At 33.8% G+C, this 16,373-nt stretch overlaps 1 protein-coding gene across 1 annotated transcript in view; it reads left to right on the top strand.

Moving 5' to 3' along the window:
- Positions 1-16,373, top strand: part of LOC145261074 (G protein-coupled receptor kinase 3-like) — a gene marked incomplete in the record, with an annotated part of 298,219 nt that overhangs the window by 72,683 nt on the left and 209,163 nt on the right. Inside the window, 1 exon segment of the mRNA XM_080119245.1 lies at positions 10,057-10,130. Within this exon segment, the coding sequence (XP_079975371.1) occupies positions 10,057-10,130 (74 nt within the window).

Below are 16,373 nucleotides of genomic sequence, written 5' to 3'. Positions count from 1 at the left end.
AAAAAATTTTTTTTTTTTTTTTTTTTTTTTGAGGACTTCGTTCCATAACGGATATGTACAATATAAACTTTTTTCGATATTTTCATTTTTTTAATGTCTTGATTAAACTGTACAAGTATCATATATATATATATATATATATATATATGCACATGTTTCATTGAAGAGCAGACAACTTTTGTTTCTCTTACCATCAATTTTTTTTTTTTTTACGGACTAGTTTCTTAACATTCTGCTCAAGTGTATATGTGTGTGTGTGTATATATATATATATATATATATATATATAAAGCAAATAGTTAATAAAACATGTTAAAAAAAACTTTGAAAAAGAGTTAAAAACATATTTAATTTGAAAAGGAAACATTAAATAAGTGGATAGTCCTTAATCCGCGGAGTTTCGAAGAAATGCTTTCCTTCTCATCAGAGGGTAGGATTTAGCAAAATGCGGGATCGGATTTTGCTTGCAAAAGTAATTTGATGAAATTACAAGTAAGTCAAAGATCTTACTTGATAACAAAAAGTGAAGCAGAGGGAATAGGGTGAAGAAAAAGGTGATTTCATGTGAATGGATAGTGTATGTATATGTGTGTGTGTGTATATATATATATAATGTGTGTGTGTATATATTAGTGTTGGAGCAGTGAATCAGGGTCCGAAAAATTGACAAATTTGGGGGAATCGATATTGAAAAAATTGGTGCCTGTTTTCCGTTGTCAAAATAATTTTAAGTGTCGTTTTTTATTTAATTTTATTTAAAAACTGTAAAATGTTTTTGACTTGTAATGGGGGTATGAGACGAATGGATTCGCCAATCATTTTTATAACCAACAGCTGTGCTAAACAACCAATGAAAACGTCCCAAAATTATTATAAAAATTGTTGAATTTTGGATTCGATCAGTTCGCCGTTTACTACGTTACGGACCGCATTTGATTCTTGGTTGCCATCTTGGTTACTGATCTGAACTACGCCGCCATCTTTGTTCAACACAATGTCTCAAAACTTAACAGGTTATGGGCCCAGCCACCATCTTTTCTTTGACGGATCGGAATCTAAATTCGAATTGTGGCAGGTAAAATTTCTGGGATATCTAAGGATTCGAAAACTGCACAAAGTGCACACAATTGGAATTTCACACTCCATAATTATTTAATAGAACAGGAAAAATCTTCCATTGCTGGTAATAATGATAAAATAAAAAAAATTTATTGATTTTAAAATACAAATAAAGCTAAAATTGATAGATCATCCCCAACAAGTGTAAATTTATGTTTAGGAAAATATCCGCACATTTAACATGTGTTTTTTATAGGAATCAGGAAAATAACAACTCTATAGTTAAATATTTAGAGATTTGTAAAGAATCGGAATCGGTTATTGTATCGGAATTGGGAAAAATATTGGAATCGTCCCATCACTAATATATATTAATTATCCACTTGCTATTTCACAGTAGCATAGCTTTTTAGTTTGGCTAAACAACACTTGCTTGAAACAAGGATCCAATGTATCGTCTAGTTAACAGTTGGGAATTCTAACCATTCAGCTATCAACAAGTGATATGCCAGTGCTCATATACATGCTTTTTTTCTTTTCTTTTTGTAACTCAAAAAGTTGAAGAGCTACGAAGACGTGAATGGTTCCATGAAAACGAACAACCTTTTGTGCTCCAAAATTGCTTTTTCTACATAAGCATCATCATTCTCGATGCACTTTTGCCAGGATTTCAATGATACATCTCTGCTTCTGCCGCACGTTCATGACAGGGGTTACTTTCTTAGTTTTGCACCGTAAATAGCTGCAAGAGAGATGAAACTTTCAGATCAAGTTAAACAATGCGGTTTGCAATCCCCTCTGATCCATTTGGACGGTGTGACTTTTGGACACGACTCATATAAACAGTGACAACTACTGGACTACTCCATTTGTGTTTACAAAGCATTATCTATATATTAATAGGATAGCGTGTTATTTATTTTGTGTGCCACACTTACATCTGAGTGACTGTCATTTAATTGTTATGGACTTCATTCCTTGTAATAAATAATTTTACCAAAAATTCTTCGTAAGTTTTGGTTTCAATTATAGCTAAAGGAACTCAAGTTATATATATATATATATATATATATATATATATATATATATATATATATATTTTGTGTACAGAAAGTTGTTAGTTGAGACAACTAACAACTTTCTGTACACAAAATATAAGTACGCTCTTAAAATTTGGATTTTCCTTTTAATTGAGCACTCTGCTGGAATTCTTTTTCCAAAAAAACTAATCATATATATATATATATATATAAAGCTGAATGTCTGTGTGTGTCTAGTCACGAATAGTCTCCTATATGGTTGACTATTTTAAAAAAAAACTGATTACATATAATGATAGATGTATCGAGACACAGGAATGGTTATGTTTGATCTAGCAGAATGGTGATTCATTAAAATTGTGGGGTCTGCATTCGCGCCTGGTCCACAAAGTATGGAAATAAAGAATTAAAAAAAAAACGTTTACAAGTGTTTTTGATATAGATGTACATAAGAATACTTTGATAAGTATGTTTTAACTTAAATAGGGATGGTATAATAAAATTGTGGGGTCTGCGTTCGCGCCTGGCCTCCATAGAATGGAAATAGGCACAAACTTTAATAAAGACTTTTCATATCTATCTATTTAAGTATACTTTGATAATTATGTTTCAGTTTGAAGAAATATGGTATAATAAAATTATTGGGTGTTCGTTCGCGCCTGACCTCCATAGAATGGAAATATGTCACAAAGTTTAACAAGGTTTTTTAATATAGATCCACAGAATATTGTGATAAGTGTTTCAGTGTGAACAGGTATGGTATAATAAAATATGGGGTTTATCTATTTTATTTTTACATTCATCATATTTTGCTTTGGTTTTGATACCCCCAAATTCGAAGCTATCTCTTTACAACCCTTCCTTTTCATAACCTATCATACTTTCATAAATCGGTCCATTTTCTGTAGGCTGTTTTTGAACTCAGTCAACAACGGGTACTTTTGCTAGTATATATATATATATATATATATATATATATATATATATATACACACATATACACACATACATTGTTTCATAAGTTTTTGTTTCAGTTTCGATTCCAGCTGATGCAGTCAAGTCATATGGATATATTTTCTTATTTTTGAAATCGCAACTTTATAATATATAAAAATTGATATAACATTAACTCTATAATAATATATACGAAATCTGCAAGAATTAAGATATATTTAAGTGTACTTTATGACCGGGATATGCCGGCCCCTGCTAGCTTGGATAAATACTTTTGCAGTTTTAACAAAAGAGCTACAATAATATCAGGGCATCTACATTTACACAGAACATCTACAGAATGCCAACATCAATATATTACATGTGAATGAGTCCCCTGTGGAATTTCCACAGGTCCGCTAGTTAGTATTATTGCTAATGGTAGTTGATAATATCATTTAACATAATGCTCGAAGAATTGGGGTGGGGTGGGGGTGTTGAGCATAATTTTTTCCAAGTAAATTAAAAAAAATGACATTAGTAATCAAAAAGCGATACACTTCTTCCACTTGCCTAATTAACTTTTTGGAAGAGCGGCAGGTGAGAAAAATCACTATCTGAAAAGGAGGTAATACTTGGGAGACCTAACTGGAACTACACTTTGATCCTAACAACCCTGGTCACTGCTTCTTTGTTTGCTTGCTTGTTTCTCATGGTTTAAATGTCTTACCTGACAACCGCTTTCGGTTATTCTTTACCCAGAAATCATTAGAAAGTGATGGATACCAAATCTCTCTGATTCTCATAGGTTGTTCAGAACGATGCCTATTTATGGTAAGAAAAGTTCTCCCCTCCCCCTCACCCACCCCACTATGCATTAGTTCGTGCAATGCTGTTTAGGATTTATTGATTTTTTTTCCCCCTATCATGCTGAATATGATCTGTACGTAGTATTGCGTAATAGTCGGACTCTGCTGTTTTTCTGTCGGCCAAAATTACCGTTATGCTACATGGAACTTCCCTATTTGGAAATGAGACGATAATGTTTACTTTTTTTTTTCTTTTTTTTTTTTTAAATACATCTTAATATTTTAATAACTACATAGAAATTTATGAGCGTGACAATAGCTATTAACATTGTCTTACTTAGTCTGTCTAGGTTACGTTTGGAATATTTTACTTGGTCTGTCTGACTCTAGTTTTGAATATTGTCTTACTTGGGTTGTCTGGCTAGAGTTTGGAATATTGTCTTACTTGGTCTGTCTAGCTTGAGTGGAATATTGTCTTACTTGGTCTGTCTGGATCGAGTTTGGAATATTGTCTTACTTGGTCTGTCTGGATCGAGTTTGGAATATTGTCTTACTTGGTCTGTCTGGCTCGAGTTTGGAATATTGTCTTACTTGGTCTGTCTGGCTCGAGTTTGGAATATTGTCTTACTTGGTCTGTCTGGCTCGAGTTTGGAATATTGTCTTACTTGGTCTGTCTGGCTCGAGTTTGGAATATTGTCTTACTTGGTCTGTCTGGCTCGAGTTTGGAATATTGTCTTACTTGGTCTGTCTGGCTCGAGTTTGGAATATTGTCTTACTTGGTCTGTCTGGCTCGAGTTTGGAATATTGTCTTACTTGGTCTGTCTGGCTCGAGTTTGGAATATTGTCTTACTTGGTCTGTCTGGCTCGAGTTTGGAATATTGTCTTACTTGGTCTGTCTGGCTCGAGTTTGGAATATTGTCTTACTTGGTCTGTCTGGCTCGAGTTTGGAATATTGTCTTACTTGGTCTGTCTGGCTCGAGTTTGGAATATTGTCTTACTTGGTCTGTCTGGCTCGAGTTTGGAATATTGTCTTACTTGGTCTGTCTGGCTCGAGTTTGGAATATTGTCTTACTTGGTCTGTCTGGCTCGAGTTTGGAATATTGTCTTACTTGGTCTGTCTGGTTAGAGTTTGGAATGTTTAAAAGCAGAGATTTGACTTCTGCTTTTTAACAGAATTCTGTATTTATATTTTAAATCCAGAAAAAGTATATTTCTACTTAAATTGCTTGAGCCGTCCATTTGAGATTTTTTTTATTGTACTCTGTTATTACCAATGCAATAATGTTAAATTATTTTAAAAATTAGTGTTGCTCAGTCAACTGCTGATATAAAACATTTTTTTAAAAATCACTTAGCAATAAATAGTTAACAAGGAAGATAACTCATGTTTAATTGAATATGATAATTGTTGGTATTTCTACAGAATTGGGACGAGATTTTGTAGTTGATGAATGGAGTTTTCAGATAAAAACTGGTTTCAACTGATTATTTTTCAATTCTAATACGTTACAATGACTGCATCCAAATTATGCAGTCAAAATTACCCAAATATTACTGAATTATTAAACAAAACAACTTTAATCGTGTTAGCCGGTGGAAATTTTCCGCTTTCTTGTTTAAATCGAAATGGAAAATTACTGCTCTTTTGAACTCTCCTGTGTCTTACAATGGTTTTCGTCAAATTCTATTTTTATTTTCTTTAATAGTTTTCTACCTTATCGATTTTCATAATTTTTGGATATAATCTTAAAAATACAAGGAATACGTAGATACCATTGTTTTCGTGTGAAACTCAGTTTTACGATCTCTAAATTTCATCCTAGTAGTGTAGAAGTGTCTATTCTTTACAATGAAAAATTTATTTTCTGTATACATTATGAATGGTAATTTCCCGACATTTTGGTGGAATTACATTTTTTTTTTCTTATTGTAATTCGAAAAAAAATCAGAATTTTATTTTTTTCAATAAAAAGTGAATTTTTGCTATAACCCAATTTTATTTCTCTTTCTCATCTCTTTTGCTTTATCTTTTGTCCGTTGTCTTTTTTTCTTTCTTCATCTCGTTTTACTTCTCATCCTCCACCTCCGTCTATCTGAAAAAGTTTTGTTATACTTCAAACGATTCATAATAGTGGGGGAGGTAGAAGTAGAAGTCCTTTGATTCATGAAAGAACTAGCCTGGGTGCCTGGCATTGCTCGGGTGTTTGAAAGTGTGTGTTGAACAAAAAAAAAAAAAATAGAAAAAGTGGTAGTAGGCAGGTAGGCAGGCTCGAACCTGCAGTGAGAAGGAGGAAAAGAATGTCAAAAGAAATATTGAGGGTGACGCAATTTATGTTATTTGTCGTCTGAAGGGTCGAGCTTCCAAACAATACTGATCTTGTGAAAATCCGTTGCTTCCGTCAAAAGTTTTAGGCAAAAAAACATACATACATTCATACATACATACATACATTTAAACAAAGGTGAGATTTATATTATAGACTAGCGGGGGTACCCGGCGTTGCCCGGGTGTTTTGAGGTGTGTGTGCTCTTAAATCAAAAAGAAACGCGGGGGGGGGGGGTTTAAAAAAGTTGTGGTAGGTAGGATCGCCATGAGGCGAAGTTGGAAAATAAAATGTGAAAAAAAACATGACACGTTAACCGCTCGGCCAGCAAGAAAGAATTCCTGAAAGACGTTTGAATTTATTTAAGTAGGAAGAGAATTGACAGGTGCCCACACTTAATGACTTAATGAGATCAAATAGAGGCCAGTTAATATTTTCTGCGGGACAGTTTTTAATGAGGTCAAAATTCGGTTTGTTTGTTTTTACCCAACTTTGGGGAAAACCAGCTCCCCCGTTTATTAGGGAAGTGTCCAGATGAAAGCAATTGTCAGATGACGATGAAAAGCCGGCATTTACCACACATTTACATGGCTTTCCGTGGGCCAGGAACTTGTATTTATTTGCTTCCCCAATGAGCAAATTAGGCACAAGGCCGTTTTTTAATGTGGAGAGATTGGGGAAATGGGGGACTAGTTCCTGGGGAGTAGGGGAGCTGGATAGTGATAATTGGTATGAAGGGTTTCCCATACATGGACCAATAACTGATTGCTACAAGAGCAATGGTCTTATATGTGGGGTTGTCCCCCACATATGGTCTTTGATTGCAGTAATTGCCAGAACAGATACTACAAAAGGCCAAGCATGGCACGGGGGCTGTGGGAACTGTTGGTTCGAATCCAGTTTCGCTTTTTTATACCGAAAAGCGAAAGAAACACGCGTCGATCTAAAAATCTGGAAAAAAATAGTACGTGAAAGTCGGGCAAATTAAATACACACGCGACCCCTGTTCGTAACTCGTAGATATTATTTTTTAGACAGCATATAAAAATTTTAAGGAGTGAGCCGACCGAAAAGCCCGGTGAAAATTGCGGACATACACAAAAAGCGAAGAACATACACACACACATTTTTGCTTTTATATTTATAGATGAACTCGGAAGCCCCCCCCCCCCCCCCCCGTTTCAATCCTTTCTCCTTATACACTATTGGGATGTTTCTCTTAATGTCCTTTTTCCTCGTCACTTGTTTTTTTTTTATCAAACATTCTTTTAACATTGTTTTAATCTCTTATGCACTAAAAACCATTTTGACATGCAAAATAAATTTGGAACATTCTTTTGATGCAAATCGATTACTTTTAATGATTTTAAAAGTAAAAATGAAATTAAAACCTGTCAGTTAATAAAAAATAAGGTATTTTAGATAACTTTTTTTTTTTTGTGTGTAAACACTCTGAAAAATCTTAAATTGATTTCTCATTATATATGAATACATTTATAATCTCTATTTTAAGTGTTTGAAAATTTGAAGGCAATCGAAAAAAAAAAATGAAAAGTAAATATAGGAGTGATCGAGAGGTAGGTCCAACTGCTTGATCTCTTAAAATAGAGATTGAGTATATTCATATATGTATCACTAGTGTATTTTGCCGTCTGAAGAGTAGCTATTTTGGAATATTTTTAAATAATATAATATTTAAAACTGCCCAAATGGTTATGAAACAATTGTAACACACAAGAAAATACACAATATGATGTTCTCATTTTATATTTTGTGTTTTTTTGAGAAAATATATGAATGTTCGATTATAAAAACTGATAAGCATGAAGCTTAAATAATTGAATCAATTGATTTTGACTTTGATTTTATTATTGGTATATGAACATTACCAGAATTTTGATATTTAAATTTTGGTAAAAAAAAAAAAAATTAATGTGTGTAGGTATGTATGTGTACATATATACTAGCAGGGGTGCCCGGCGTTGCTCGGGTGTTTGGAGGTGTATGCTGTGCAAAAAAAGCAAAAAAACAAAAGAAATGGTTAATTTTTTAAAACTTTGACCCCTTAAAATTTATAGTTTCGGGCTCAAATCACTTTATTAAGTTAGATCCAGGTTCAAGGAACCTATATCTAAAATTTCAAGTGTCTAGACCCAAAATTGTCGGATGAGTTTGGTAGAGTTCTTAAAGGTAAAATCGTTGAAATTTGACCCCTTAACAGCCAAATTTCTGGCTGACACCCGTCACATCGATTTTCCCAAATCTCAGTACCCGGTATTTCAAATTTCGAGTCTATAGACTAAAAATTGACAGAGTTATTGCGTAGGGAAATGTACACACAGACAGACACGTTCACTTTTATAGATATAATAGGTGTATATATATATATATATATATATATATATATATATATATACACACACACACACACACACACACACACACACACACACACACACACACAGTGGTCGCAGGAAATTTGTCAAACAACGATTAATTTTTACAAAGTTTTCAAAAGACAAATGTTATATTATACTCATAGATACTCAAAATGGCGTCCGTGCACTTCACTGCAGTATCAAACAACGATTTATTTTTACAAAGTTTTCAAAAGACAAATGTTATATTATACTCATAGATACTCAAAATGGCGTCCGTGCACTTCACTGCAGTATCAAACAACGATTAATTTTTACAAAGTTTTCAAAAGACAAATGTTATATTATACTCATAGATACTCAAAATGGCGTCCGTGCACTTCACTGCAGTATCAAACAACGATTTATTTTTACAACACTCACACGGCACAAATCAAAAAATAGCAATCATGCATTTTATTCATGATCTAAACTGACCTTCAAATTTCCCTGTTTTTCTAGAGACCACCCTGTATATATTTATATATATCTTATATGAATTTAATTTATGATTTTTTAAAGTCTTTTTTATCATACCTTATATATATTTATATATATACTAGTTGTATATATCAGGTATTGCCCGGTAAAAACATTGCTGGACAAGGGATTAGTCACATACCATTTTAGAAACACCGAATATCCTAACTTGTTACGAAAAGTGACAACATGTTGGATTTAGGAAAGCATGGAACACCTCCGCCTTGGTCTATGAAAACTAAACGTGAAGTAACTCTCATAGCTTAAATAAATAAGCTTACTTCCGGTTTTAAACACAACTGTTATTGCTAATTGAAAATAAATATAAATTAAATATAAATTAAATAAATCAATTTTAAATAATATTTCTAAATAGAACAATCGAGACGATTTTATTACAACAAACAATAAAATTGAACTAATTATTAAAATAGATTTTATTTAATGTAATATGCAAATGAGTTTACTCATTGAATGTAGATTTCTTTTGAATAAATCGTATATATAGAAATCATGATGGAATAAGTGTGTGTAAACGTCCGTTTTCAGGATGAAAATTTGTGAAACGGTGTACATTTCGTACATAATAATTAAATTGTGAATAAACACCGGAATACGATTTTAATCTACTTAAAAATAAAAAAGCATATTATGTGAGAAAATTCCCTATGGACTCTGAAATGGCTGGGCCATTTTTTTTTTTTTCTTTCGAAATTTCCCACAAATATACATTATGTATCTGGGAGTGGTTTTAGTGTACCACTGTGGGTCTCCGACTAGAGCAGACAGTTTATTTATTTGATTGAAAAATGGGTGATTTCACAGATTTCCGTGACAATAAAATTATTTGAAGTGTGGAACATTCGTTGATCCTCATTCAATCCTGAGCAACGTCGGGTTTCCTTGCTAGTATATAAATAATAAGTACAACTGTAAGATGTTTATTATCTATGCGTATTTTCTGAATGTCTGACAATGTCTTGTTATTTTCCAGGTTACCAACTATTTAAGGACTATTGCAATAACGGAAGTGATGTACCGATCCAGGAAATCAACTTTTATGAAGAGGTTAGTTTTTCAAAATCCAATCCATCAAAAGATATCACAACCCTAACCCACCCCCACCTTTTTTTTTTTTTTTTTTTTTTACTTAGCCTGAAAAAAAAACTGATCACTTATTCATCTTCGTTCAACACAGTGGCATGTACAGATCTGGTGATGCCCTAGACCAACTCCATTTTATGCTCCAAAACTCTAGTATAAATCCTAGTACTGATGCTATATTATGGGTTTCAAAAGGGTGTTGTGTAATGTGTACCATAGCACCATATGTCGACGTGTGTACTTGGGACGAAGGGTGCATCCTGATGTGTATACATGTCACTAAATGTCTATTGTTGGTGATTCTTCACTATTTGAACCCTAAGTTATGTTGTTGCTGTATATTTGTGTGTGTGTGTGTGTGTGTGTGTGTGCATGCGTGTGTGTGTGATACATGTATTTTGGACATACCTTAATTTCATGCGTCGTTGATCTTGGTCCACCTGGAATTCATCTTGTTCTTGGAGAGGAGGCTGGAACCTGTTTGAAGGAATATGCATTCATTTCCAAGCACGCTGGTTGGTTTTATATAGTTTTTATTCACTTTCCAGGCGTCGATTGCAGAAGAATGGAAAGTGAATATCTTTGTTTGCGTGGTTAATTCTAGGTCTCTATTCTGAGACACACCAACCTTCTCCCCAGTGAAGAGGGGGGACGACGACCTGTTAAACCGTCCGCTCTGCTCAACGTCCAAATTCCAACTCCAATGTGATGTCCAGCTAACCTGATCAGCTGATCAGATATTTATACTAAACTTGTCTTTGATCTAGCTTTGTCATATTTTGACAGGTTTTTTTATCAGCATTCTTCATTTTACTCTTGTCCCTTTCTCCAGTTAGATAGATCAAGATGGATAGATACAGAAAGATAGATCAACACTTTCTTCTGTTCGACCTACTACATAATGAGATGTTTTTAAGTAAATATTTAAATATCAATTATGGAATTTAAAATATTAGGTTGGTGCAAAAAAAAAAGGTTTTTTGACTTGATGTTGAACATCAAAAAAACGACATTATTTTTGCACCAACCTAATATTAAGTTTGTTTTTTTAGTATCTACATGTTGATGTTTTAAATTTTTATTTAAAGTTAATAGAAGGCAATACGAAGTGTCTGTAACAAATCAACACCTTTTTTATATATATATATATATATATATATAATATTACCTCCTAAAAAATATTTTGTAAGACTCGATACTACACGATTCATTAATCTGTGTTCCTATTCACCTCCGAATTCTGAGATATATTATTTATTATTACATATATTCTTAGTTGTGTATGCATAGTCTGATGAGAGTTCTGTATAATATTTCGAGACCAAACTCTTCGTCAGATGCGTGTTCAACTTTAATTTGAATGTGTTTATGTATCGATGCCTCCGTTCAGTCTCGAAAGATGAAGGATATCCCCATAGGGACAGCTGCGCATATAATTATGTGGCAAGGGTTTCGCAATCCCCAGCCACACCTCTCCTGAATCGGCACTGCTTCAGTCCAGTGGCAAGGAGAAGTCCAGAACGATTGGAAACCATGCCGAGATAAGCAAAGAGCACATACAGCACCTGGAAGCTCATGTCGGCCATTATTAATGAAAGCTGTTCGATGGATTTTAAATTAAAATGTAAAATATCCATTTTTGGTTAGTGTTAATGGATGACTGTTGTTCGGACATTCCACATCCCGGATCCAAGTATTTCAACCCTTGCCTTCTTACCTACATCTGACGTAGTTGGAGAGATAAGTGTGTGCGGGTGGGTGGGTGGGGGGGAATAACACCTTTGGCACCTCTGAAATACGGAAGTAATGCTTAAGAGGATGGCCTCCTGAGCACTAAGCAGAGCCAGCGTGCCATTAACACTCATAATTCTGGCCAAAGGGTTAGAACAATTAGTATAGTGACACAAGACTTGAAGAATGCGAAGATTTTCGGAATATGGTGTGAAGAAATTTGTCTTTATGATTTCTTTAGACTACTGTTTTCTTGGATGTTATTCTCACAGTTTTGCCCAATGTAACCTCCGACCTTTTCGGGTGCATTTGGTCTTCCTCAGAAATCTTTTTCTCAAGTTTGACGAGATGCATCTTAGGGCGATAAGAACTTAAAATTGGTCTAAACATTTATAACGCTCTAATCCAAGATTAGAACATTGGCTTGAATAATTCAGATAATATAAAATTTTATTCCTCTGGCATATATATATATATATATATATATATATATATATTGGACGAAACTTGGTAGATAAAAAGGATTGTGGTTCTACATTCTCTGTAGAGTATTTTTCTGTTTTGCACAGAGGGCACACTAAGTTCCACCTGTGTGTCCTTGAGGCGCTTGCCATCAGTTGTAGCCCCCCCCCTACTTTGTGCAAGCAGAGAAACCTTTCGTTTCTATCCCTTTCGCATACTAGTAATAGTATTTCTACAAAAAAAAAAGTTTCTTTTCCTTCTTTCAGACATATATCCTTGAAAAGTTTGTCTGACGAAAAATGCTTCGGGTTTTATTAGATTTCATGATTCTTTTAATCGCCTTATTTATTTTATAACATCCAAATATGGCTCATTTCTTTTTCATCATATATATATATATATATATATATATATATATTCCAGGTTGAAAATCTTCAAAAGATCAGAATCATTGAATTCCAACAAGGGTCGTTGATAGTGCTCAATCAAAGAGAGATCACTGTAGTTCTGTCATTTTCCTCTCCCCACAGTTTCAACACCTTACCATTTTCCTCTTACGCCCCATTATTTCACTCTGAATGTAGCTTCCCTATTCTGATGAAAAGCATTAGGCTTTGAAATACCATGGTATAAAGAGTTTTACTTATCCTACACCTCTAATTGAATAAACGAATATATCTATATGCATTAATATATATTTTTATATTGTCATTTTTTACTTTCTTCATATATAATGTATTTTTTCCAGGTTGAAAATATTCCAAAGATTAGAATCATTGAATTCAAACAAGGGTCGTTGATAGTGCTCAATCAATTTTTTCTGCTAAGGATCTTTTTAAAATTCTCATGAACCAAGTTTCAGTTGCCTCTAATGTTTTTCTCGCAATGTTGGTTGTCCAGCACTCACAACCATATAATGGAACAGACCATATATACGTTTGGAGTATTCTGAATTTCTTGTATTTGTTGTATTAGGTTCATGCAAAACTGTTTTTTGACGTTCAACTTCAAAAGACCATAACCCCTTTCATAATAAACTCTGTTAATCGAAATAAGAACCATTAGAATCGACATATTTTCGCCATAGAGAAACCAGTTTATTTATGCGATTAGCATAAAAATCCAGAGTTTTGGAAGTGATGAAGTTATTGAAGGCCTATTCAGTATCATCTCGGCTTTTGAAGCATTTTTCGCGTAGGAAGTTGTCAAGATGCTTGGAAAAGTGGTAATCGATGGGCGAGAGGTCTGTTGAATATGGTGGATGAGGCAGATTCTCGTAGCCCAATTCGTTCAGCTTCTACAAGGTCAGTTGAGCAACATGCGTGTGAGCGTTGTCATGGAGAATTAGTTCCTTCATATTGACCAATCTTGAGCACATACGTAGGAGCTTCTGGTGCATTTCGTCAATTTCGGCAGTACTTCTGTCGTGATTATTATGGTTATATATATATATATATATATATATATATCAATGAATTTATTCAGAAATATATATATATATATATATATATATATATATATATATATATATGACAAAAAAGCTGTGTGCATTTTTGTATATCAAATAAAGGCTTTTTATGGGGGGGGTTCTTGAGAGGGTTACTATTTTTAAAGAACTTTTTATATACTCCCTAGATAATAATATCTACGATTTGCGAACGGACGTCATCTCTACATTTATTTTGATTTTATTTTATAAAATTCCCTCCATTCCGTCCTTTCGCATGGTTGTTTGTCTTTTTCGTATAAAGTGAAACTAATCAAAGCAAAGTAGGCCGCCTGGCTTTTCTGCCAGGAATGTCTTGGAAGCAATTAGCTTTGATCAATGTTGGGAAAACCCTTCATATCAGACAATTGCTATTCATTTGGGAGCTCTCATAATAAATCTTTAACTTCTAATATTGCAGCATAAGAATCGATTATATAATGTTATGAATTGAATTTAAAAAAAATTCTTAATGCTGCAATATTTTAAGTTTTAACTTTTTATAATTTTCACTGGAATATCTTGTCCTTTTCTTTTCCAGTTTTAACAACTAGTCCCTTACTTTTCCATGTTTAAGCTTAACCATATTACTTATCATGCTTGCATTTTTCTATTGTGATCCATGGTTTTTCCAGGCTTCCAATAAATTCACTTGTTCTTTGTTTAATTTCAGTCTCATTTTTTGCCCCCCTAAACACATGTAATAACAATGTATGGCACTCGTCTGCTTTCAATAAAATCCACCAATTATCTCCCTTCCGTGCTTTCATTCTCTGTTACTTCTCTTTTCGCGGCAGCAGTGAATTAGTAGCAACAGTAGTCGCTTAAGCAACGTGGTTGCTATGGAAACCAGTTATAAAAAACGTTGCTCATCTCCTTACATATTTTTATGATTTTGGACACCAGAAAATTCATCACTTTTGTTTTACTGAACGAAAATTGAAAAAAAAATATTTTTCACAATATAGCTGAGAAAGTGATCTATAAACTGTAATAATTGTTTGAAATTTGGTTGAAAAATGAGTGAGAGGTGAAGCTTTAAAGCAGTTCTAAATGACTAAAACTGCCACTTCACCATATATTCAAGCACTACCGTGTTTGAATGATAATAAACGACCATACACAGTTTAGTCTATTGGTTTTCCCTTGTTTTCCTCTTGGTGAACCTTCGCATAAATATTGGTCATAAAACAATATTCTGTTTTTCACGAATATAATTTCTGAGGTTTAATAAACAAAAAATAGTATGTAATTAAGCTTTACTTTTAAAAGAAAACTTTTTTTTTTTTTTAATTTCTTTTAAGGCAATTTTATGGAAATCTTTTGAAATCTATTTGAATACCTACTTCAGCTTTTTTCACGTCAAATCAAGATTAAAGCAGAAATTACATTTTTAATAATAGAAACCATTCATTTGATTTTCTTCGTGGACCCCCAAAATATCATGGACTCCCAATTTGTTATATTTTGCCTGTGGACCCCCAGAAATGTTCCATGGACCCATAGGGTCCATGTGGACCCTGGTTGAGAACCGTTGCATTAGTCTATACACAAGCTCTTTGAAATTAAAAATGAAACCCACTTGACTATAAACAATAAACGACCATACATTGAGAAACTACGAATTTGTGTTGGTTTGTTCTCTTTCGCAACAGGTAAAAATACAAATAAACGAAACTTATGCTTCAAGAAAAGAAAAAATTATATTTCTCTTTTGATGATAGATAGATTGAAAGCTCTTGTAGAGACCGACCCGCAGGACGGTGGGGGAGGAGCATATTAATGTACTTCAACGTCTGGCATGGTAATTTGAAATTGAACGTGTGGGGTGACGCCTACCCTCCCCCTTACAGATGTTGATCCAATTCTGGGAAGAGACATCGGTGAAGAATGAATACAGACACTATACGAACGCCAACGTAAACAAGGTCTTTATTGTTTACAATAAAGTATTTAAAACGTAGACTTTCACAGACTGCGCCATTTTATATATAATTGCTCATTGCCATATCAATTATTAGCATTCACTCGAGTTGAGTCTTTTTTTATTTTTATTTACTATTACTGGTTTTGGTTTAGTACCTTTTAAAAATGAAGTTGTTGGGTCTCTTAGTCTCTTTCTCTCTATTAGTTTCTCTCTCCCTCTCTCTCCCTCTCTCTTAGTCTCTCTCTCCCTCTCTCTTAGTCTCTCTCCCTCTCTCTTAGTCTCTCTCTCTCTCTCTTAGTCTCTCTCTCTCAGTCTCTCTCTCTTAGTCTCTCTCTCTCTCTTAGTCTCTCTCTCTCTCTTAGTCTCTCTCTCTTAGTCTCTCTCTCTCTTAGTCTCTCTCTCTCTTAGTCTCTCTCTCTCTCTTAGTCTCTCTCTCTCTCTTAGTCTCTCTCTCTCTCTTAGTCTCTCTCTCTCTCTCTTAGTCTCTCTCTCTCTCTCTTAGTCTCTCTCTCTCTCTTAGTCTCTCTCTCTCTCTTAGTCTCTCTCTCTCTCTTAGTCTCTCTCTCTCTCTTAGTCTCTCTCTCTCTCTTAGTCTCTCTCT

This window comes from Euprymna scolopes, chromosome 37 (genome assembly GCF_053919585.1).
Source record: "Euprymna scolopes isolate OS-2025 chromosome 37, ASM5391958v1, whole genome shotgun sequence".
Taxonomy (NCBI): Eukaryota; Metazoa; Mollusca; class Cephalopoda; order Sepiida; family Sepiolidae; genus Euprymna; species Euprymna scolopes.
This window is presented reverse-complemented; position numbering and strand designations above follow the sequence as displayed.